We start from the raw sequence: 23,582 nt of genomic DNA on the forward strand, positions 1-23,582 counted from the left end.
CCAGCTTTTATTACTATTGTCTAGGTTGCTGGGCTTCACAAGTGGATCAAATTGTCCTTAAACAATGCACCAGTGGGGTAAAGAGCAAGCAATTGCCAAAAAGTCCATCTAGAGTAAATGTGGGCAAAGCAATATGCAATATCTTAAATAGCAGCACTTTCTGCCACACAGTTTTTCTTGGAGGCAATTCCCTTATGACAGATAAGGTTGTCACAGAAAGGAATTTAATGGATTCACCTTTTTTTCTTTGCTGATAAAGAGAATAGGTAGTCCTCGAATTTTGACCACAATTGAGCCCAAAATTTCTGTGCCTAAGCGAGACCGTTGTTAAGTGAGTTTTGCCCAATTTTGCCACCTTTCTTGCTACAGCTGTTCCGTGAATCTGGCTTCCCCATTAACTTTGCTTGTCAGGAGATCACAAAAGGTGATGATCACATGAAATTGCACACTGCAACTGTCAAAAATATGACTCACTTACTAAGCATCTGAATTTTGATCATGTGACCATGGGAATGCTGCGACAGTGTGAAAAATAGTTATAGGTCATTTTTCCCAGTGCCGTTGTAACTTTGAACAGTCACTAAACGAATATTGGGGCTATCTGTATTGATTCTGTTAGTCTTTCCATGTGGAACAAAGGAAAAATCCTCTCAGGAACCACGACTCTAAAAACCAATCCATAAATAGAATGGCTAGATGTCCAGAAAGTCGTATCCTGGCTCAGTGTTCTTCCCACAGGCTTCAGAGTTATGACAGTAACAGAAAACAAAGCCTTGAACCACAGTGATTTCTTGATCATTGGAACAGTGGAGATAATTACATAGGATGAATTATTTTTCAGGAGAAAAGACAAGGCCAAGAGGAATTTCCTTTCTGACCTCTTGGGAGGAAATTCTTTTTTAGTTTTAGTTTTGTCTTCTCAGAAAGGCCAATGGTCTAACAGACTTCAAGGTGCAGACTTGGCCTTTAAATAAAATGTCAAAAGTGAAGAAGAGCATTAGCGGAGGACAGATTCCAGAAGTTACCACTATGAGGAAGGAGGCACCCATGTTTGTGTCCAGCCAGCTAAGTAGTAAATAGAGAGCTCCTGGCGGGAGTGGGGGGAGGATAGTCCCAAGGTAACATGCCAACCAGGCTACAGGAACACGGAAACAAATAACATTGAATTTGAACAGGAAAATAATGAATGCACATTATTGATCTTCTGTTGATAATTTTAATGATCACTGGACACAGTCAAGCAGAAATCATAACTTGTATGAGGAAGAATTAAATAAAAATGGAACAACAGCAGAATATTGTTTCTGGATTTTTTAAAACATAGAATGCTGTTTGTGCAGGCTTTGAAAATAAATGAAGCACCCCGTGAATGGCAAATTTGTAACCAGCCAAATGCTACTGATACAATTCTCAGCAGCCCAATGAGGGTTGCTGGAAGTTGTAATTCAGCAGTATTCAAATGGCCACAATTTTGTCCATTTTTGTTCTGTGGGGAAAAAAAACCTCTCTTCAGTTGAGCTGCTGATTTCATGTGTTGGTGTAGAACTTTGGCAACAGTTTCAAAGTGGTTTGTTGATTTACTTACTTATTGCCTTTATGACTTAGTCCTCAACTTACAACAGTTTGTTTAATGGCTGTTCAAAGTTACAACGGTGCTGAAAAAAGTGCCATTGTACTTATGGCCATTATTCATACTTATGACTGTTGCATCAACCCCATAGTCACATGATTTACATTCACATGCTTAATAGTTGGTTCATATTTATGACAATTGCCGTGTCTTGGGATCATGCGATCACCTTTTGCAACCTTTTAACAAGCAAATTCAATAGGGAGGCCAGATTCACTTAACAGCCGTACTACTAATTTAACAGATGCAGTGATTCACTTAACAAATGTGGCAAGAAAAATGGTAAAATGGGACAAAACTGAATAGATTTCTCACTTAGCAACATAAATTTTGGGCTCAATTGTGGTAGTCAGTCAAGGTCTACTTTTGTAACTCTAGGCAGCGAATATAGCTAATGCTCCTTGCTCCTCCCAACAACAACCCTGGGAGGTGATTGACAGAGTGACTGTCCTAAGCTTACTCTCCAGCTTTCATGCTTGAGGCAGGACTGGAACTCACGGTCACCTGGCTTCTGGCCCAGTGCCTTAACCACTAGACCAAACTAGCTCTTTATCTTTATCTTTGTCTTCTTTTCCAGAAAGTGTTTGTTTGTTTCCCAATCTAGTCTACAAACTGGTGTTTTCTGATTATTTCCCATCAAAGCAACAACAATCTTAGGCTGTTCCAATCCTGCTTAGCTTTTTTAAGATCAGTCAAGGTTGGTAGGATAAAGGTAGTTTAAAGAGATTATGTATTCATAATAAAACAAAATCATAAATTTAATGAGTGTATATTTACCTCTCATACAGCAACAAGAATGCAGACATCAGAGACTGGGTCGGATACAGGTTCGACGGTTACTTTGCAGACGTCCGTAGCTAGCCAAGCAGCTGTACCTACCCAGGTGGTACAGCAGTTACCAGTACAACAACAGGTAGGTGCTGTGTTGTCTTTGAAAAAAAATGAATTTTTGGGCAGTGCCAATTCAATCTCCTATATAAGTTTCTTGAAAAGAGTTCTGCTGTTTCAGTATTGTGGAGTTTAAATTACTTTGTTATGTATTATTAAAGAGAGCAGCTGTCCACCTTGTTCTTGATCAGACTGCTTATCGCTACAAGTCCAAAATGATTATCATATTTCTGCCAACATGTATGAAGCTACTCAGGTCGAAGAATACATTCATGATTTAGTTTAGAGTAATCCAGGTTTTGTAGCCTAATGCTGTCCATATAGGTTCTCATTACGGTTCGCAAAATATTTTGTGCAACTTTTTGACATTAAGGATTGCAAATAGCTATTTTCCTGGGGAAATTGGGGAAGATAATATGCACAATGGTTCTATAAACCAGGAAGTTAGACATGGGATATTGATGATTCGTATATGAAGACAGTTATTTTTAAATGAAGAAATATTCTAATACAGCTTATGTTTTGGTTCTTTACTCCTGAGAGCTATCAGCTTCTCTGAGTGGTTATAGGTGCATTTGGGTTAATGTCAGGGAAATGACATGGGAGAGATGGTTAAATATATTCCTAAGATAAACCCATCTTTGTTTTTCAGAGAAACTGGATGAGACTATCCAGGAAAGGAAAGTCCTTTTGGAAATTTTGAGCATAGATTGCTTATGCCTGAAAAATAAAATAGACTATGAATTGTTCTTTTTGATAAGAACATTTAGAAATAAATACAATAATGTACCAAAGAGATTGTTTTGTTCACAATTTAAACTGAAAATCTATCTGAGCACATATAATTACATAAGCTAACCTCAGTCATATATGTAATTATAAGTTTATCCTAAGCTAACAGTGTATTCATGATTTCTGTGATTAACATAAGCATTTCAGATGAATTTCTCCTATTACATATGTTTGCAATTTGATATGCCTTATTTCAAAGTGCTGCAATAAAAGTGTATTTCAGATGCTGTCTTTATAAATCTGAATAAATCCGACACTGGTTTATCTTCTTTTAGAAATATATTTTATTGGAAAAAAAAGTGAAGTGCTTAATTACTCAAGATGGCTTTTGTTTTTGTACTGGATGTGTTTATCTACTTTTGTTTTTGTTGACAAATATAATATATCAGCATGTATAAATTAATGCTCCATTTGTTATTTTGAAACAACAGATTTTACACTAACACATTCTTTGTTTTGGTATTCTTTTCTTCTGCAGATGACAGTGAAAATAATGACTAATGAAACAGTATCTGAGAGCCTTTGTTTTTATCACATTAACATATATTTTGCATTTTTCTATTTGAATGAAAAAGAGTGCTGTGGTTGAACTGTTACTTCACTTTGATATCTTAGAATGGAAAGGGGCATTAGTATGCGTAGGAAGAATGAATAACACCTGTTCCAGCTCTAGCGGGAATCATAGTCACTCTGTTTTGCTTAGGTGTAAACATGTACTTCTTGTTAGCTTACTTTTGTAGTAAGTGAGCTTCTCCCAATATTATACATATCTACTTCCACTTTCCTGATAATCTTCTTTGTTGCTTTTTTATTTCCCATTATGATACCATTTGGTCATGTGACTAAAGTACCCCCAGTAAGTGAGAGGAGAACATATTGTGGGTTTGGAGTTTTTTTGCTAGAAATTGACGCTAAAACTTGGCTGAAAGTTGGCTGTTTTGTAGATTTAGAAATCATAGGAAGAGAAGAGTGCAAGCTAACAAAATACTCCATTAGCAAAATGGTTTGCGAAATGTCCATTTTGAATACAGAATGTGAATTCTGTGTCTCTAATATTTTATCTGGCTTCTTGTAAACATTCAGGCATTTGACTTTAGAATAAAGTGACCAGATTTTAAGATAGGTAAAGCGGGACACCATTGACGGGGGGGCTCGGAGCACCTGAGCTGTAAAAAAAAAAAGAGGGCTGTAAGAGTTACCCCTGCCGCCGCCGCCTCCTCCGCCGTGCTTTTGAGGAGCATGGGGCCTTTTTTCCCTGCTCCCGCCTCCTCCGCTGCCTTCCTACTGACTCCTGCGGCCTCATGGCTCTTCAAAAGCACGGCGGAGGAGGCGGCGGCGGCAGGGGTAACGCTTCATGGTGCTTTTATTTACAGCCCTCTCTGAACAGTTTACAGGATGGAAAAAACCCTTTCAAAAGTCACCCCCATCGCCAGCCTCTCCCAACTGGATCCCCACCTGCCTGTCCTTGGCTCACCCGGACCAGGTTGCTGACGGCGGGTTGCATGGCATGGCTGCAGGGAGAGCAGCGCCCGAGAGAAGCGGGCAAAAAACCCCCTTCTGATGGCTGAGCCACTTGGCCCGGGACCGAGCCTCCTCTTCGCCGCGCTGCCGCCGCCAGAAAGCCCCCCTGTCCGAGGCCACCGGACAGCTGTCGCAAAAACGGCACGGGTCGGCGTGCGCACACGCAGGAGGGGAGGGAGCCTTGCCCCTCATCGGGCGCTGCGAGCGAGCCGAGCGGAGGGATGGAAACCACTGCCCTCTAAAGGCCACATAGGGAACGACACTTCAGAAAAATAAAAACTTTTTTTAACGGCGTCCTTTTTAAAATTGATGATTCGCCATCTTTTCTTTCTTTTGGAAAATCGGGACCTTTTGAACACGCCGCGGGACAAGGGACAAATTTTGAAAAATCGTGACTGTCCCGCCAAAAGCGGGACGTTTGGTCACTTTACTTTAGAATAAGAGTAAGAGAATAGTATAAACATGATCACTACTGTCTTTCATTATCTCCTTCCCCAAACCATACGTCAAACGACCTGTTTTTAGTCTCCCTTCTTTTTTGTAAACAATTGGGATATTCATGGTTAGGCTAAACTATCTTCAGATTTCAAACATATCATTGAAGAATGAAGTGATGTGTGTGCGTGTGTGTCCGTGTCCGTTTGTGTCCACATATATATGTACTCACACACATCTATTCAATAGTGCTTCAACAGTTCTCTCAAATCTCTAGTGTGTTTTGTATTAGTTTCTCCGTTTATTATTTTAAACACATTTTGTCATAATTTCTTTCTGCTTAATTTTCGTTCCCATCATTCCTGTCCCATTTTAATTCCATGTCAGTTTTTCACATTTTGCTTTTAGGTGCTTTTTTTTCCCAGAGTAATTTCCTATGCATTAAATCTACGCTCTCTCTTTTTCATTTCAAAATGTTTTCTTAAAAGAAAGAAGCCACTTTGTTCTTTTGTAAAACCTTTTTGAAATCCTACTTTCCCTAAGGATTGTGAGGGCATGATTCATTGATCATTTCATTTAGCAGTTTCTGTTTCTGTGCCACTTTTTTTTTGTATGCTTGCCATTAGTCTTTTTTCTCCTATTAATCATATATACTTGGACTTCACTTTTTTTCTTTTGGATTTTATTCTTACATGCTTTTTAAAATTCTTTTTACATTCTTCTCAATTTGCTCTGCTGTTCTATTTCAGTGTAAAAAATAAATTCACATTCTAATTCTAACAACATTTTCCTAGATTTTTAAATTTACGGTCTTCCACTCTTTGATATTGAAAATGCTGCAGTGGCATTGTGACTAATGATTTCTCATGAATCTATTTCATCTTACACTGTACAAGACAACTACACTGTGAAAGTAGTTGTACGTTCTGTGATTTGATTGTGACTTTGTGAAGAAGCACTTTTTGTCCATTTTGCTTCTCTTATTATTCAGATTCCTTGAATTACTTCTAATATTATGAGAAAAGGAAAAGAACCTATCCCCTTTCTTTATCTGGGTACAGTTTTATAAATCCTTATAATGTGCTTTCTTACTTACCTTTTTTAAAGCTAAGATAGTTAGTTTTCAGGGATTCCTTAAGCGAGATTACTATAACTTGATGTTTTGGTGATTCTTTTTCTGGTTTTAAATATTGTTTTTCGAAGGACAGTGATCAGATTGGTGCACAGCATTCCAGGTTGAAAAATTTCCTTTAGTGTTTTTTTTTCTTTGAATAGGACATTCATTTGTACCTTGCATCAATTTTGCCTATCTGCTTACTGATAGTCTCAAAAAACAAGTTATTTCAGTAGCAGTCAAATATTACTTTTTAAAAAAATGCTTGATATTTGGTGTTTCATATGATGTATTTTTTACTTAGAAATAATATTAAGCTAATTAGTTATACATTATTGGATTCCCTCTGAATTATTTTTTAGAACTTGATCAGCTTTAGAGACTGACCTTGGGACATGTTGCATATTCCTCTATTAAATCAGAAATTTCACCCTTGAGTTATTTTAAGAACTGTTGGGTAGATACCATCTGGACTGAGCAATTTGTTAGTTTTCAATTTGTCAATTAGGTTTAGAACTTCTCCTCTTGACACTACTGTTTGTCTCACATTTTCCGGAGAAATTTTGTAGGATTAGCCAGGATTGGGTATTGTAATGTCCAATTGGCCTCGAGACGAGTTTATTTGAAGCCACGTCTCTGTGCTCCTTGCTTCTGGTTCCCAGTTTCAACTCTGTCTGGCCGAAGAAAGAAAGGTTGCTTTTGGTTCCTGATTCTTCCAAAAACAATCCAGTGCCATCCTGCAAATTCCTTCTCCCTGCCTTCTTCCCTTTGCCTCCATCTGATACCTGGAAGCCTCCCCTTGGTGTGGCTTGCGCCCGGCCGCCGGTAAGGGATTTAAAAGTTGCTTCTTGGGGCTTTAGAGGCAGGACACCATTATGTCAGCCATTTTGGGGCCTCAATTCCTGCAGGCCACATGGGCTGGGAAGAGGCTACTATGAAGCCTCGTTTTCATCCCTGCCTTCCTGGTTGGCCATCCTTTCTGCAGCGGTGACTGAGGCAAGGCCCTGCAAGCCCAGATTGACGCCAGTAGGCCCAGAGCTGCGCGGCTTGCAAAAGGGGCAGGAAAGGTCCACCAGAGGCTGATTTCATTGCGTGGAGGCCATGAGTGATTGGAGGAAGCTGTTTTTTGGGCCCTGCTGTTTCTGGTGGGCTGAGCCTGTTGGAGCCCTGACCTGGTGCCATGGCAGATGCAGAGGAGAGGCTGGATTCCCCCCATTGTCCCCTGGGGAGGGGACCTCCAGTGGGGCCCAAGTGAGGCCCACAGCCACTGTGAGACTGCGAAAAACTGCAGCAGCTGGAAAAGGCCTTGCAGAAGGACGAGGAAAGGAGGCACAGGGGCCTGGAAAAGCAGGTGTCCAGGGCTGAACAGAGGGGTAGGCCTAGTTCTCCCTTGAGGTCTAGATCGCCCATTAGATCCCCAGTGTATCTCAGGGACATTTCACCTCCCCCCCACTCTCCATTGTGGAACAGGTCCCTATCTAAGGGATCCTTTTCAGTGCGTGGGGGGGGGCAGGGGGATAGTCCCATCAGGCCATCATTGGCTCCACAGTCTGAAAGTTGTGCACAAGAGGAGGAGGAAGATTCCTTCGTTAGAGACATGGAGCAGCTTCCAGCAAGCATTCAGAGGTTTATCTCCTCTGCAATTTCACATGGAATTTCTGCTGGGTTACAGAAGGGGTCTGTGTGCCCCGCAATGGTGGCAAAGGTCTCTGGAACCTAGTTTCTTTGAGGCATTGCAGGTGCCCACAGTGGACCCTCCAGTGGTGGCATTGGCGTCCATGTCAACGGTGGTGTCCGGTGATGTGGCTGATTACTTGAAGGCCGAGGATAAGAAGGCGAAGCTGACCCTTTGTAAATATGTTCCATTCTTTCGCGTGGGCCATCAAGGCAGCTGCCTCTGCATCGTTCTTCGGCCACACGGCTAGCCTTTGGCTACAACAGATGCAGGAAAGGATTCCGCCTGAGGAGGTGCGTACTCAACAAGCTGGTTGCTGTTGCTCAATTCTCTGTGGACGCCAGTCTGTATGCCATGAAGTATGCCTCATGGGCAATGGCGGCCTCGGTAACCTCCTGATGTCTCCTGTGGCTGAGGGGGTGGCAAGCAGAGAACAAGGCAAAGTGGCACCTGGCATCATTGCCTTATTCCGAGGGATCCCTTTTCGGTACCCCGTTGGACCCAATCCTCGTTGAGGACAAAAATAAAAAGAAGGTCTTGCCTACGCCCGCAAGTAGGAGCAAAAAACTGCGCCTTACTTTTGGAAGCAGTCCTATCGTCAGTCAGATCAGGAGACGCAGCACAGCAGGTATTTTCTGAGATCAGATAGGCAGTCAGATAGGCACTACACCAGGGATAGGCCTAGGTTCCAACCCCAGGGGAAGAGGCCCTTTCGGTGGGTAGGTGGCTGTCCCTACTGCCGGGTCAGATAGGTCAATAGCGACCCCACCCATAGGCGGCAGACTGCTTCTGTTTGTTAACGCCTGGGCTGAGATTACCACTGACGCCTGAGTTCTGAATACCATCAGATTTGGCCTGCGCCTAGAGTTTCTCTCCATTCTGCCGAACCACTTTTGGACGTTTTTGGTCGCCAAGAGTAAAGATAAATGCTCTCTCTTGAGGCAGGCGATCCGACACCACCTAAAGATTAGGGCGGTGGAACCAGTTCCACCGGACCAAGTGGGGTCAGGTTTCTATTCCAACCTATTTGTCGTTCCGAAGAGTTTGGGGGGGATGGAGGACGATTCTGGATCTTAAACTGCTAAATTTTCACTTAGTCTATAGAAGATTCAAGATGGCATTGCTTAAATCCATCTTGGTGGGGGTCAGACACAATGACTTCATGGCCTCCAACGACCTGACAGATGCTTACTTCCATATTCCCATCTTCCCTGGCCATCGTAAGTATCTCAGGTTCTCCTATTTAGGTAGCCACTACCAGTATAGGGCCCTACCGTTTGGCTTGGTGTTGGCGCCTTGGACCTTCACTAAAGTCCTAGCCGCAGTGGCGGTTTACCTCCGTGAGTGTTCTGTCAGAGTCCAATGCTATCTCGATGACATTTTAGTCCAAGCAGTATCATTTGAGTGGGTGAGGGAGGATCTTTCGTTGGTGGTATCCACACTACAGGAGTTAGGTTTTTCGGTTAACCTATATAAGAGTTCTCTCATTCCCGCCACCAGGACCCAGATTGTTGGGGGCAATATGCTGACTCTCTGTAAACCGCTTAGAGAGGCCTGAAAGGCCTATGAAGCGGTATATAAGTCTACTGCTACTGCTATATTCCTCACCTGGGGACCATCATAGACTCTAAGCTGGGGAAGGTGTTCCTGTCCCACGACTGTAAAGTTACTTTGTTAGCCTTAGTTAGACAAGTTAGAAGTCAACGTTTTGTTTCTGTGGTAGTGCTCTCCAGTTTGCTGGGGAAATTCATTTCTTGCATAGATGTGATGCCTTGGGCTTGTCTACATGCGAGGACACTCCAGTGGCATTTCCTGCCACATCAGAGGTCAAACTCCAGCAATTCCGAGGAAAAGGTTCCAGTGACACCACAGGTGCAGCTGTCATTGAGGTGGTGGCTCTCCCCAGTGCTACACGAGGGCTGCGAGTTCAGGGAGCCGGAGCGCCTCATCCTGACAACAGATGCCAGCTTGTATGGGTGGGGAGCTCTCTTGGAGTCCCGGATGGCACTGGGGCATTGGACTGGTTGGACCTTCAACACAATATAAATTGGCTGGAACTGCGAGCGATTCACTTGGCATTGCAGCACTTCAAGGACCATGTTCGGGATCGAGATGTCTTGGTGCTGACTGACAATGTGGCGGCAAAGGCCCACGTCAACTGACAAGGCAGCACACACTCCAGGGCTCTTCAAACCGAGGCGATGGCACTTGGCACCTGGGCGGCATCTTTCATCGCTCAGGGGGGAGCACATTACAGGAGTGAACAACCATCAAGCTGACTGGCTCAGTCGGGCCACAGTCGACCACGGGGAGTGGAGCCTTTCTCCGAAACTGTTCCTGGCCATCTGCTCCAGGTTCAGCCATCCGGAGGTGGACCTGTTTGCCACACCGCAGAATGCTCAGGTGGATCGGTTCTTATCTCATTTCCTGGCTCGGGGACGGAGGGAGTCAACGCGCTTCAGATTCCGTGGCCAGAGGGCCTGCTCTACGCCTTCCCTCCCCTTCCCCTTCACCCTGGGATAGTTTGGAAAGTGATATCAGAGAAGGCGGAGCTCACCTTAGTGGCGTCCTACTGGCTGCGCCGGGCGTGGTTTGCAGACCTAATGTCAGTCAGTGTCACACCCGTGGAGGATCCCGGGGAGGGATGTGGACCTCAGACAGGGGAACCTGGTGCATCCCGAGCCACAGTGGCTGCAACTAGCCATGTGGAGATTGAGCGGGAGCACCTAAGAGCAGCCCAGCTTTCACAGAGGGTGATCTCCACGCAAGGGTTCCACCACTAGGATTTATGATTCCACCTGGCGGGTCTTTGCAGAGTGGTGCCGGGTCTCAGGAGTGAATCCTTGCGAAGCTTTGGTACCGCACGTCTTTGAGTGCCTCCAAGATGGATTGGATAGGGGGCTCTCACATGGCACCCTCAGGAGACAAGTGGTGGCCCTCTCCACGCTTATTCGAGAGAGAGGTGCTCCTTCCACTTTCCCAGGTCCCGCTAATTAAGAGGTTTTTGAAGGGTGCGGGGAATCTCCGTCCCCCGGTAGTCCACAGGTTTCTGACATGGAGCCTCACTACAGTTCTCCAAGCATTGACAGGAGCACCATTCGAACCTCTGAGGAAGGTTGACCTGAAATTCGTAACCTTTAAGGTAGTGTTCCTTGTGGCAGTCACCTCAGCCTATTGCATCTCTGAACTGGGGGTGTTGTCCTCCAGATCGGATCTTTGTACATTCCACAATAATCAGGTCGTCCTGTGACTGGATCTGATTTTTGTTCCCAAGGTTAACTCTCTTTTCCACAGGTTGCAGGAGGTGGTATTACCGGATTTTTGTCTGGACCCATCTCATGATAGGGAGAGCCTTTGGCACCAGCTAATGTCAGACGTGCCTTGCACATTTACCTGAGGTGCACGGAGGGCCTCAGGAAGTCTGAGGCGCTCTTTGTTTCCTTTTATCCATCTTCCCTGGGGAAGAGGGTGTCCTCCTCGGCTATAGGGAGGTGGATCAAACTGGCCATCGCATTGGCCTATGAGGTTCAGCACCTTCCTGTGCCCCAGGTCATCATAGCACACTCCACCAGGAGTGCAGCTACCTCGGTGGCCTGGGCCACACAGGCGCCTATCGGGGAGATTTGCAGGGCAGCTACATGGGCGTCCCCGTCTCCCTTTATCAGGCACTACAGGTTATACGCATTTGCATCAGCTGATGCGGCATTTGGTTGTAGGGTGTTCCAACAGGCGGTAGCGCATGAGGGGGCCCAGGGCCAATAGTGCCCCCCCGAGGGATGTTAACTTGGGTATGTCCCAATCCTGGCTAATCCTGCAAAATGATAGTTGGTCCTACCTGAACTATTGTTTTAGGAGGTTTTGCAGGATTAGCCAGGTTCCTCCCTAGTGTTGGGGGAGTTCAGGGGGTAGGGTGTGTTCCCTTATGACTTGTTTTCAGGTTTTTTTTTTACAGTGGTCTTGACTTGTTAAAACTGGGAACCAGAAGCAAGGAGCGCAAAGGCATGGCTTCAAATTAACTCTGTCTCGAGGCCAATTGGACATCACAATACCCAATCCTGGCTAATCCCACAAAACCTCCTAAAACAACAGTTCAGGTAGGACCAACTGTCATTCTGTGATTTCCTGGTGATGTTAACTCAGTGGTCTTGCATACACTGCAACGAAGTTATGCTCTCATTCAGCTACTTTACAATCTCCACATTCTCCTTTAGTACTCTTTTAATTTCCTTGTCTTACAAAGGCCCAGCTACCTACTTTCCTAACTAATTCCCCTCCCCGCTCCACCTTATCATCATTGTGCATTTGTGCTTGCATTTCTTTCATGTAAGTTTCTGTTCCTTTTCATACTCCTTGTTTGAGCAGGACTTCTATTTATTACAGCCCTTTTTCCACTTCCTTGACCTTGAGTCTTAATCATGGAGGTGACTTTTGAATTCGGTACTTTCTATTATTATGGATTGAGTAACTCCCAAGCATTCTACAGAGATGTAACCCTCTTGAGTTTCCTTTTTATCACTTTCTTCATTTTTAACAAGTTTTCTAATGTGTCTGTGCCACACTTCCTTGGCAGTTTTCCATTTATATACAAATTAGATTTTAAACCAGTGTGATTTTGTCTGCATTTGATTGACTTACACATCGCATGCTAGGTCATGGTCACCACTTCACGTGAGGTACAAATAATTTTATGACTCTTACAGACTGAATTCTGAAGGTGTGGTTTATACCACTGACAAATAACAGCTAAATTTTCTACCAAAGAGTGGCATTTATGTGTGATGGAAATGTATTACAAGTAGTCCTTGACTTGAGTAATACTTTTATTATTTTTCTAATTTAGCACTGTTCCTTTACAAAATGCAAAAAAGTTTAGGGTGCAAATATTTATTCTCTCCCCCCACCAACCTTCCAGGCTACTGTCAAAAATCAAAACAAATATACAAAATAAAGAAAATAATCACTGTATCTTTTTTCCCTTTTGAAAACAAACTCTTTATGTAATAGTGGGAACAAATTTAGACCTGAGCAGGATTGTAAACTCTGTACTTCAAGTCATACAAGAATAAAGAAAATAATGCGTGATATTGAGGACCCAGATTGTTGGGGGCAATATGCTGACTCTGTAAACCACTTAGAGAGGGCTGTAAAGCACTGTGAAGTGGTAAATAAGACTAAGTGCTATTGCTATATTCCCATTTCTCTGTTTGGTATATATCAAACTATTATTGCTATTTGTTTATAGTATTTATAGGCAACTGCATGGTGCTACACAGAAATTTTTTAAATGTTATTTATTAAGAAATTTATATTTATATTCACAAAATTTATTGCACATAAATAAAACAATATAAAATTAAACAATAGCATTGTGCCCTCAAAAACGGTGAGTCTGGTTTTTAAAGTCCCCCAAGTGTATTTCTAAGATGGCAGAATGTTTGAATTCAGGCTGCCCAAAACTGAAGCCAAAGTCTGACTAGTCATTTAGATAGCCTGGCTCAGATATTTTCTGGCACCAAGTAAGTATTTGACAATTTTAATTTAATATTATACATAACACTAATCATAGCTGCCCAGTTCCTTAGCTGATGTTGATCTTCCCAAGAACTTAGAATGTTATACTATATCATGTGATATATGTGGATCTAAACAGGCCTTTTGTAACTGACAGATAGAAATTTAGTCAATGTGCAGTGCCAATAACAATACAATATAATACAATAGCAGAGTTGGAAGGGACCTTGGAGGTCTTCTAGTATAACTCCCTGCCTAGGCAGGAAACCCTATACCATTTCAGACAAATGGCTATCCAACATTTTCTTAAAGACTTCCAGTGTTGGGGCATTCACAACTTCTGGACGCAAGCTGATCCACTGATTAATTGTTCTAAATTTCTCCTCAGTTCTAAGTTACTTCTCTCCTTGGTTAGTTTCCACCCATTGCCTCTTGTTCTACCCTCAGGTGCCTTGGAGAATAGTTTGACTCCCTCTTCTTTGTGGCATCCCCTGAGATATTCGAACACTGCTATCATGTCTCCCCTAGTCCTTCTTTCTCTTAAACTAAACATACACAGTTCCTGCAACTGTTCTTCATATGTTTTAGTCTCCAGTCCTCTAATCATCTTTGTTGTTCTTCTCTGCACTTTTTCTAGAGTCTCCACATCTTTTCTACATCGTGGCGACTAAAACTGAATGCAGTATTCAAAATGTGGCCTTACCAAGGCCTTGTAAAGTGGTATTAACACTTCACGTGATCTTGATTCTATCCCTCTGTTTATGCAGCCTAGAACTGTGTTGGCTTTTTTGGCAGATGCTGCACACTGCTGGCTCATATTTAGTTCAGTTCAGTTCAGTTCAGTTCACTTTATTTGTATGCCGCCCTTTTCCCTGGGGGGACTCAGGGCGGCTCACAGTTCAAAGGGGGGGGGGGAGGACAAACAATTTACAACATAAAGACACAACATCATTTAAGAACTCAACAGTCATACAATTCGAGTAGGGGGTTAGATGGGGGTTAAATGGTTGCCCACTAGGACTCCAAGATCCCTCTCACAGTTACTACTATTGAGGAAGGTACCACCTATACTGTACCTGTGCATTTCGCTTTTCTTGCCTAAATGTAGAACCTTACTCTTTTCACCATTGAATTTCATTTTATTAGATAGTGCCAAATGTTCAAGTTTGTCAAGATCCTTCTGTATCTTAAGCCTAACTTCTGGAGTATTGGCTATTCCTGCCAGTATGGTGTCATCTGCAAATTTGATGAGTTCCCTATTTATTCCCTCATCCAAATCATTGGTGAAGATGTTGAAGAGTACTGGGCCTAAAACAGAACCTTGGGGTACTCCACCGCATACTTCCCTCCATGTAGATGCAGTTCCATTGAGGACTACATGTGTGGTTGGTCAGCCAGTTAAGAATCCATCTGGTAGCTGTCCAACCCACATTCTTCTACTTCATCTAGTATCCTCTACCTTATCAAATGCCTTACTGAAATCCAAGTAAACTATATCAATGGCATTCCTCTGGTCCACTAATTTTGTCACTTTGTCAAAGAATGCAATTGAGTTTGAGTTTTGAGTTTTATTATTATTTATAATAAATAATACTAATAAGATTAGTCTGGCATGATTTGTTTTTGACAAACCCATGTTGGCTTTTGGCTATTACTTTGTTTACTTCTAGGTGTTCGCTAATTCATTGCTTGATTATCTTTTCCAGAATCTTTCCTGGTATTGAGGTCAGGCTGATAGGTCTGTAGTTTCCTGGATCTGTTTTTTCCCCTTTTTTGAAGATGGGAACCACATCAGCTCTTTTCCCTCTGGCAGTTCCCCATGCTCCAGGATCTCTGAAAGATATAATTCAGTGGTTCTGAGCTCTCATCTGCCAGTTCCTTCAGTACCCTGGGGTGTAATCCGTCCGGTCCTGGTGATTTGAATTTGTCTAGGGCAGTGTTTTTCAACCTTTTTTGTGCAAAGGCACACTTTTTTCATGAAAAAAATCACGAGGCACATCACCATTAGAAAATGTTAAAAATTTTTAACTCTGTGCCTATATTGACTATATATAAAGTGTTTTTCCCACAGCACACCTTACACTATGTCACGGCACACTAGTGTGCCGCGGCACAGTGGTTGAAAAACACTGGTCTAGGGTAGACAGGTGCTCCTTACCATTTTCTTCCCTATTTCAATTTGTGTTCCTAATCTGATTTTTGTGGTGCTGTTTTTGATAGGTTGGACTGTTTTATACCTTTGTGTAAAGACAGATGCAAAAAATGAGTTAAATAGTTCTGCTTTCTCCTTATTGCTTGTCACCTTCTTGCCACTTTCTCCCAGCAATGGACCAATTGTTTCCTTAGCCTTTTTCTTGTTTTAAACATGTTGGAAGAAGCTTTTCTTTGTTATTTTTCTATTTTTGTGATAAGCCTTTCTTCATTATGAGCCTTAGCTTTCCTTACTTCATCTTTGCAGGCTCAGGCTATTTGCTGATATTCTGCCTTAGTTATGTCCCCCTCTTTCCACTTTTTATTCTTAACTTTTTTGTCTTTAAATTTGTCAAAGAGTTCTTTGTGCAGCCATGCTGGTTTCTTCTGGGAGCTATTACTTTTTCTTCTTCATTGGTATTGTGCTAGACTGAGCTTTTGTAATCTCATTTTTCAAAAATTTCCAAGCTTCTTGAGTTGTTTTCCCCTTGAGGATTCTTATCCATGGAATTCTTCCCAAGCTCTCTCTAAGTTTATTGAAATTAGCTCTTAAAATCTAAGACTCTAGTTTGACTTTGTTCTACTACTTGTGTTTGCATAATGTTGAATTCCAGTATTGCATGGTCACTTGCCCCCAGGGTTGCTGTGGCTTCAACACCTTCTATCATTTCCTCTCTGTTAGTGAGAATTAAGTCTAATATGGCCGATCCCCTTGTTTCCTTCTCTACTTTTGGGAAAACAAAGTTGTCTGCTAGGTTTGTTAGGAACCTGTTGGATCTTTCATTTGGTGCAGAGTTTGTTTCCCAGTTGATGTCAGATTAGTTAAAATCCCCCATTACTATTGTGGTGTGCTTCCTACATACCTTAGTTAGTTGACTAGCAAAAAGTTCATCTACTCCTCTGTTTGGTTGGGTGGCGTGTGGTATAGACCTATGGCAATGTCGTTTCCTCTCCAACCTTTAATATTGACCCAAATGCATTCAAGATAGTTCTCATTATTGTTGTGCTCTATTTCTGTAGAGATGTAGTAACCACTGGAACCATCACATCTAGTTTTTGCCATAATCTTTAGACTTTGATTTTCAGATATTTTCCATTTCTTTGCTTTCCTCTGGTATTCACACTATCTTTTTTTTTATAAAGAATATTCAGCTAGAGTGATCTTCTTTCATGAGCTGAATATTTTTTCTTTCCTTCCCCCCACCCCCCACAGATGTTTACATTGGGTTTGACTTCTTTTTTACCTATCAAGTCTTTTCCAAGAACCTGGGTAGGCAGATGTTATTTGATGGTGTTAAAGAAATTATAACGCTCAAAGCAGCTATTACTATTGGTACTACCTTTGCTTTCTTTTGCCACAGTTTATTTCTAGTTGCAGATTTGTTTTTTTTGTAATTTTCTCTATTTCTCTTCTATTTTGCAGTCTTTGCAATTCTGCCAAGTACACTATCTACTTTTCTTTCTTATTGATATTATTTTTAAGTCTGGAGTGTGGCAGATTATGTGGCAGATGTGTGTCTGTTTGAATTCTAAAGTTCCAGAGCAACGTTGCTTCTTCATTTTCTCTTCCTTCAACTATTTTATGATCCCACCAGCTTTTGTTTTGCAGGCAAATAGTATTTCTTAAAGATCTTCCATTGTTGCTACTTTGTCATGCTGTTGTTTGTTTTTAGCCTGGACAGTATTCTTGCAACAACTAACTAGGTGGTGCACTGTTTCTTCATTTTTTTTTGCAGAAATGGCATATGCTCTCTGTTGTGGATAATATTCTTATTCTTTTTATTACACATATATTATATTCTTGGGACCTTTAGCCGAGTATTTCTTACCTCTAGGTTTAGGTAACGCTAAAGTGGTAATTAAACACAGAGTGTGAAACATAGAGTCACAGATGAAAATGGAACTTCTAAGAAGTATGAGTATCAGCCATCAGCCATTTCCAAAGCTCAGGTCTGGCAACTTCACTCCATTTGCTGATCATCCCAAATATTAATGAGCATTGTCCAGAACTCAATTTAATGCTCTACTATCAGCTGTTTTATAAGGCAAGTTTTGAAGAGAAGATTGAAATGAACACATCCATGGGCATTTCACTGTCAATTTTATCCTCATTCTCAGCCAGTTAAATTCACCCTCTATATATTTATTTTTCATATAAATGAATTTTACATTGAATCCCTCTTAGCTGACAAAGTCTAAGGGCATTTTTTAAGTTGCCAAATGTTGTCTCTTAGCAACAAAGATTATAACTCCATAGCACTGATTTGAACTAAGATACTTAAAATAAGAGCCAAGATGTCCACATTTAGACTGACTATTATATTGTGACTACTGTATATTTTATTTTTAACAACCAATATTTGAACTGCGTTCTGGTCTGGTCAAATTTTCTGTAAGAAAATTTGATTTGCTTTGATTTGGCAACAATGAAAGACATAATAAAAAATAGTAATTTCAGAATAAATGCAGATTAAAACTAAGAACTCAAGGAAAAATAAACTATTTTGCCTGGCATCAAAAGAAAATCAGTGTAGTATTCAGACTGAGGAGGCATTGCATAACATGAGCTCCGCTACTGAAAAGAACTTTCATATAGCCCACATGGAAAGACCTTCAGAATACAATAAACTACTATTACATTAGTTTTACTGTTTAATGGATGGTAGTTTATTTTTCTTTTACATTCTGAGAAGTATTAGTAGTTTTTAACTTTGCAAGAAGAGAAGAAAGAGCTAACAAAAGCTGAGAACAGTTGCAAAGCTTTGTGTTGAAAAAACAGCCATGGACCAAGGCAGTCTACTTGATTGTATGGTAGGGACCTGCTGGATCCATTCTAAAAAGGAAAACAGGCAAAGCCATATTTTTTCCTAGAATAGGAAGTCACCGGAAGTCACTTTTTTCATATAATTTTTCTATGACTTGACATTCAGGTGCTGTTCCTCATTTTAATTTTAACCGTACATTAATTTGGAGAACAAAAAGAAAAGTTGTCTTTTATGCTATCTCCTGCTTTATTTTCCCTCCAACTCCTGCTTTGCATGATAATCTCTCTTGAATTATGATGTTCTTTCCAAGTACCAGAGGGATTCTCATAAAATTTTAAACTCCAAAGACTTGTGCTCTATTCTAAAATGTGCTTTGTCATTGTTGAGAATAGTGCCTCCTATATCATGTCTTGTGCGACATTTCAAGATGCTTTAGTTAGTGCGAGATAAAAGCTAAACAATATCTTATTATCAGTTCAGTTTTTCAAACTGTTCAACCTTGAACCTTTTATATTTCATAATTAGTTACCTAAATAATTAAAAGCTATGAAATTGCTTATATTATTTTTGTCCAATTGGAACAAATAAATGAAAAAAAAATCCTAGATACGTTCCACCAATAAGGGAAGATAAAATAGCGGATTATAGTTTTTGTGGTTTTTTAAAATCAATTTTGTGATTCATATATTGAAGTTTTTATATTGCAGTTTCTGATCAATCCAGAGAATGATTGTTTAGCATTTTATTTTACATTTATGATTTGTTGGACACTGACTTAGCAAATAAAATAAACTCTGGCTCCAGGTAAAGTTGGAAAACATAATGATGATTAAATGTTTTTTGACTTCAGTGGTACATAAATCACACAGCAAATGATAAGGGAAATGTGATTGTCAAGAGAGATGAAATATTACCAAGAGCCCTTTGTAGTACTAGTTCAATGTTTTAAAATACATTTGTGTCATTACAGGGTAAGTAACAACATGTGGCATTATTATTCTGTCCATGTGCGTTTGCCATGGATATTCTAGTAAAATTAATAATTTCTGGGAAACAGAGCTACCTCAACAGCTGTGTGGATCCTAAATTTAAAAAAATGGGTAGAGGTTCCCTCATTCTTCAAGCTTAGAAATATCTGGTCAAAGAACATATTATGAGATGGTGTTAACAGCACAGACAACTTCGTTGTGCCAGGTTCTGTGTGACTGTCTTTGGGCAATCTTGCCCTGGGAGATTGTTGCTGAAAGGAGCATGCAAGACTTAGTGTTATAAACAACAGCTTGTGCAATTGAACACTTCAAAATAAAACTCAGTTTATAGTCACCGTAAGTTTAAATGTGTTATTATTCCAACTTCTTGTAATAATGGAGCCCTTCCAGCTGAAATTAAAACATGTGATTTATAACTTGGTAAATAATAGAGTCCCTTTATCCATTGAATGAGGAGCTCTGGAGGCAGTCCGAAAAGCAATGTGTACATTCAAAAGTAAATATATGCTGCCTGTGAGAAAAACAGCATCTTTGTTACGTGTGGTAGATATTTTGGTACAAATTTGCTGTGCAGTTTGATGATATCTCACTAGTCTTAAAACTGTACAGATGAAATGTATAAATCTCCCCCTCCCCCAACTCCCAGAGCTTGTCTTACAGTCTATTTTATTTATAGGTTCAACAAGTACAAACTGTGCAACAAGTGCAACATGTATATCCAGCCCAGGTGCAGTATGTGGAGGGAAGTGACACGGTCTACACAAATGGAGCTATGTGAGTAAAACATCTGGATGTCTATGGAAATAAAACATTTTCATCCCCAACACAGAGAATTGAACAGATTTTTTCCCTACAGTATTCAACATTCTTTAGAAACCTTTTCATCTCAGATCAAAGCTTTTTTATTTTCAAAAGTAAAAATGAAGTAATTATTTACCAAAAGAAAAATATTATTTTTAAAAAAATTATACAATATATAATTTTCTGTATTTCATAAAGATATACAGATAGTCCTCAACTTATGCAACCATCATAAATATGAGCCAGTTGTCAAGCATCCAAATGTAAATCACATGACCTTGGGGATGTTGCAATGATCGTAAGAGTGAAAAATGGTCATAAGTCACGTTTTTCAGTGCCGTTGTCACCTCAAATGGTCACTAGATGAACTGTTGCAAGTTGAGTACTACTGTGGGTACTTTGATTATAATAATTTTGATATCTCCAGTCTTGTTGCAACATTTCCATATTTAAGTAGAATTTCTTTTGGAAAAGGGCATTGATAGCCTGTGATTCAATTGAAAGTTTACATGCAGAAGGTTCAAGTTGCGGTATTCAGCACAATTTCTGGTGACTAAATTTTACATTGTTCTTTTAAACTTTATTTCTAAATAAATCTGCCTAAATTATTATATTGAGAAAAGTTGTTGACTGGAAAACTTGGAAAGATGCTGCCAATCACAAATGTCAGAGTTCGAATGTAAGAAGTCTAATAATGCCCTTGATATAAGGAAGAATGTTTTTGGGAAGATTTTGGTAATTGTCAATTTTATAATACATTCTATAAAATTTACTTTATAATTGAATTATAAGCATATATGGTAGTGGTGGGTTTCAATTTATTTTACCACCACCACTACTGGTTCACCCGATCCGGGGCAAATGAGCAGAAACCCACCTCTGATATATGATATGTTGAGAAAAACATAGTAAATGCTTTTGACATTGGTATCTATAGGCAATCATTTTCACATTATGAAATGGTAATAATCCTATGTGGAAAACTAGTATTTAAATCAGGGGTAGTCAACCTTTTTATACCTACCACCCACTTTTATATTTCTGGTAGTATTAAAATTTTCTAACTGCCCACCAGTTCCACAGTAATGGTGATTTATAAAGTAGGGAAGTAACTTTATAAAATTTATAAAGCAGAGTTACAGCAAACCCTGCCCACCATGAAAGCTGGAACGCCCACTAGTAGGCGGTAGGGACCAGGTTGACTACCACTGATTTAAATAAACAATATTGTTAAGATCTTATGCAACATGTAGCATTGTATAGCAATGTGTCAATCTTCTTTATTGCATTTATATTTTTCTGTGTACACATTTATGTCAGGTTCATCTTATTAACATATCTGCAATATATCATATGAAATTGAGGCAGAGGAGAGGGGTATAGAATAGTGGGTAATTATCTATGCCTTCCGGTGTTAATTGTTCATAAGGAGGGGGAAATTTATACTCTAGCTTTTGCTGAGCTACATCTTCCACCAGTCCCAGTAAGGTTTGCTGAGATTGCATTGCAAATATCTGAAGTTCTTTTCTTCTTCTTCTGAGCTATGAAATCCTATCTGAATTATAAATATTGCTAATTCTGAACGACTTTCTTAGTTGTATTATATCCTTATTCCTCTGAAATTATACAGAATACAAAAAAGTTGATCAGTGTTTTCCCCATAATATGATTTCATTAATCAGCTGTCTTTCATTAATAGCAGTCTTTGACTGCATTCTGTTATATCTTCTGTTGACAGTTTTCCCTGCTGTAGCCTTAACCCTGATACAAAAGAAACATAATTATTTTTAAATGCGTAACTAGAAATTATGAATAGCAAGGCATTCAGAACAGTAGGACTTTCTGTCAAGTATGTGTAGCAATTAAGGTATCGGACCAAAGAAGATCCAAGTTCAGGAACATCCTTAGACATGGAAACTCACAGGGTGATTATGAGACAATAATTCTGTCTCAGCTGAACATACTTCACAGGGCTTCTGTAATGAGGATGAAGAGAGACCCCTTTTTAGGGTGATCCTTATGTCATCTTGGCAATTGAATTTTTTTTTAAAAAACAACAAGCTCAGGCCCTCTTATATATGCTTCAACATAAATGACTTTGTGCAGCTATTTCTGAAAATTTTGCCCTTTTTATAATAAGCTCCCTTCCAAAAAAGAAATGTAATTCGAAGATTTCATTTCCAGAACAGTCAGTTGGAAAAACCCATAACATCTATTTACCAGTTAATAGTTCTAATACTTACACTTTTTCTTTAACGTTTGTGTGAATGAGAAAGAGAATGGCAGTTGGTCTTACCTGAACTCCTATTTTCGGAGCTGGGACGGGAGGCTCCAGTAGTGGTATTATCACGTCTAATTGATCACGAGACTAGGATGAAGCTGAAGCCATGCCTCTGTGCTCCACCCTTGACTTTCCAGTTTCATCAAAGCGAGCTCCCCCGAGACTGAAAACAAGGCACAAAGGAGAACTCCCTCCACCCCTGCTAGACTAATTAACCTAGGGCGGGAACTGGAACCTCCTGTCCCATCTCTGAAAATAGCAGTTCAGGTAAGACCAATTTCCATTTTCCAGAGTGAGGGACAGGAGGCTCCAGTAGTAGGACCTACCAAAGCTAAGTCCCATGGGGGGGGGGAAACTAACGATCTGCAACAACCTGCTTTAGTACCCTATGCCCAAATGCCATATCAGCCGATGCGAACGCATCCAACCTGTAATGCCAAATAAACAGCAATGGTGAAGCCCACGTTGCTGCTCTGCAAATGTTGTCCATCGGAGCCTGGGAAGCCCAAGCTGGGAGGTGGCAGTGCTCCTCGTCGAATGTGCCGTAATCCCTGCTAGCACAGGCAACCTCTGGGATTCGTTCGCCAGGGCAATGGCCAAGCAGATCCACTGATATGGTGGAAGACGTTACCATCGTACCCAGTGATGAAGGTTGGAAAGATAGGAATAGCATCTCTGACCTACGGAAGGAGGCTGTCCGCTTCAAATATATACGCAGGGCCCATCAGACATCCAACCGGTGCCACTGCTGTTCACATTCCCTAACCGGAACCAGGCAAAACTCCAGGAGAACAATCTTCTGGGAACGATGGAAAATAGAATTTACCTTTGGCATAAAAAACCGGATCTAACCTCAACACAACCCTCTTGCTGTGGAACAGGCACAAATCTTCTCTGGAGGACAGAGCCCCCAACTCTGTCACTCGTCTAGCCGATGTGATAGCCACTAAAAACACCACTTTAAGAGTTATGAGTTTCAGGCTAACTGTC

General features: G+C 40.8%; 1 protein-coding gene across 1 annotated transcript in view; it reads left to right on the forward strand.

Annotated features, from left to right (window-relative positions):
* RFX3 (regulatory factor X3) overlaps positions 1-23,582 on the forward strand; it is a 190,861-nt gene that overhangs the window by 90,463 nt on the left and 76,816 nt on the right. The window contains exons 2-3 of the mRNA XM_032214341.1: positions 2,419-2,543; positions 20,187-20,284. Coding sequence (XP_032070232.1) covers positions 2,427-2,543; positions 20,187-20,284 — 215 coding nt within the window. The 5' untranslated portion in view covers positions 2,419-2,426. The remainder of the gene's footprint in view (positions 1-2,418; positions 2,544-20,186; positions 20,285-23,582) is intronic.

This window comes from Thamnophis elegans, chromosome 3 (genome assembly GCF_009769535.1).
Source record: "Thamnophis elegans isolate rThaEle1 chromosome 3, rThaEle1.pri, whole genome shotgun sequence".
In the NCBI taxonomy this organism is placed as follows: Eukaryota; Metazoa; Chordata; class Lepidosauria; order Squamata; family Colubridae; genus Thamnophis; species Thamnophis elegans.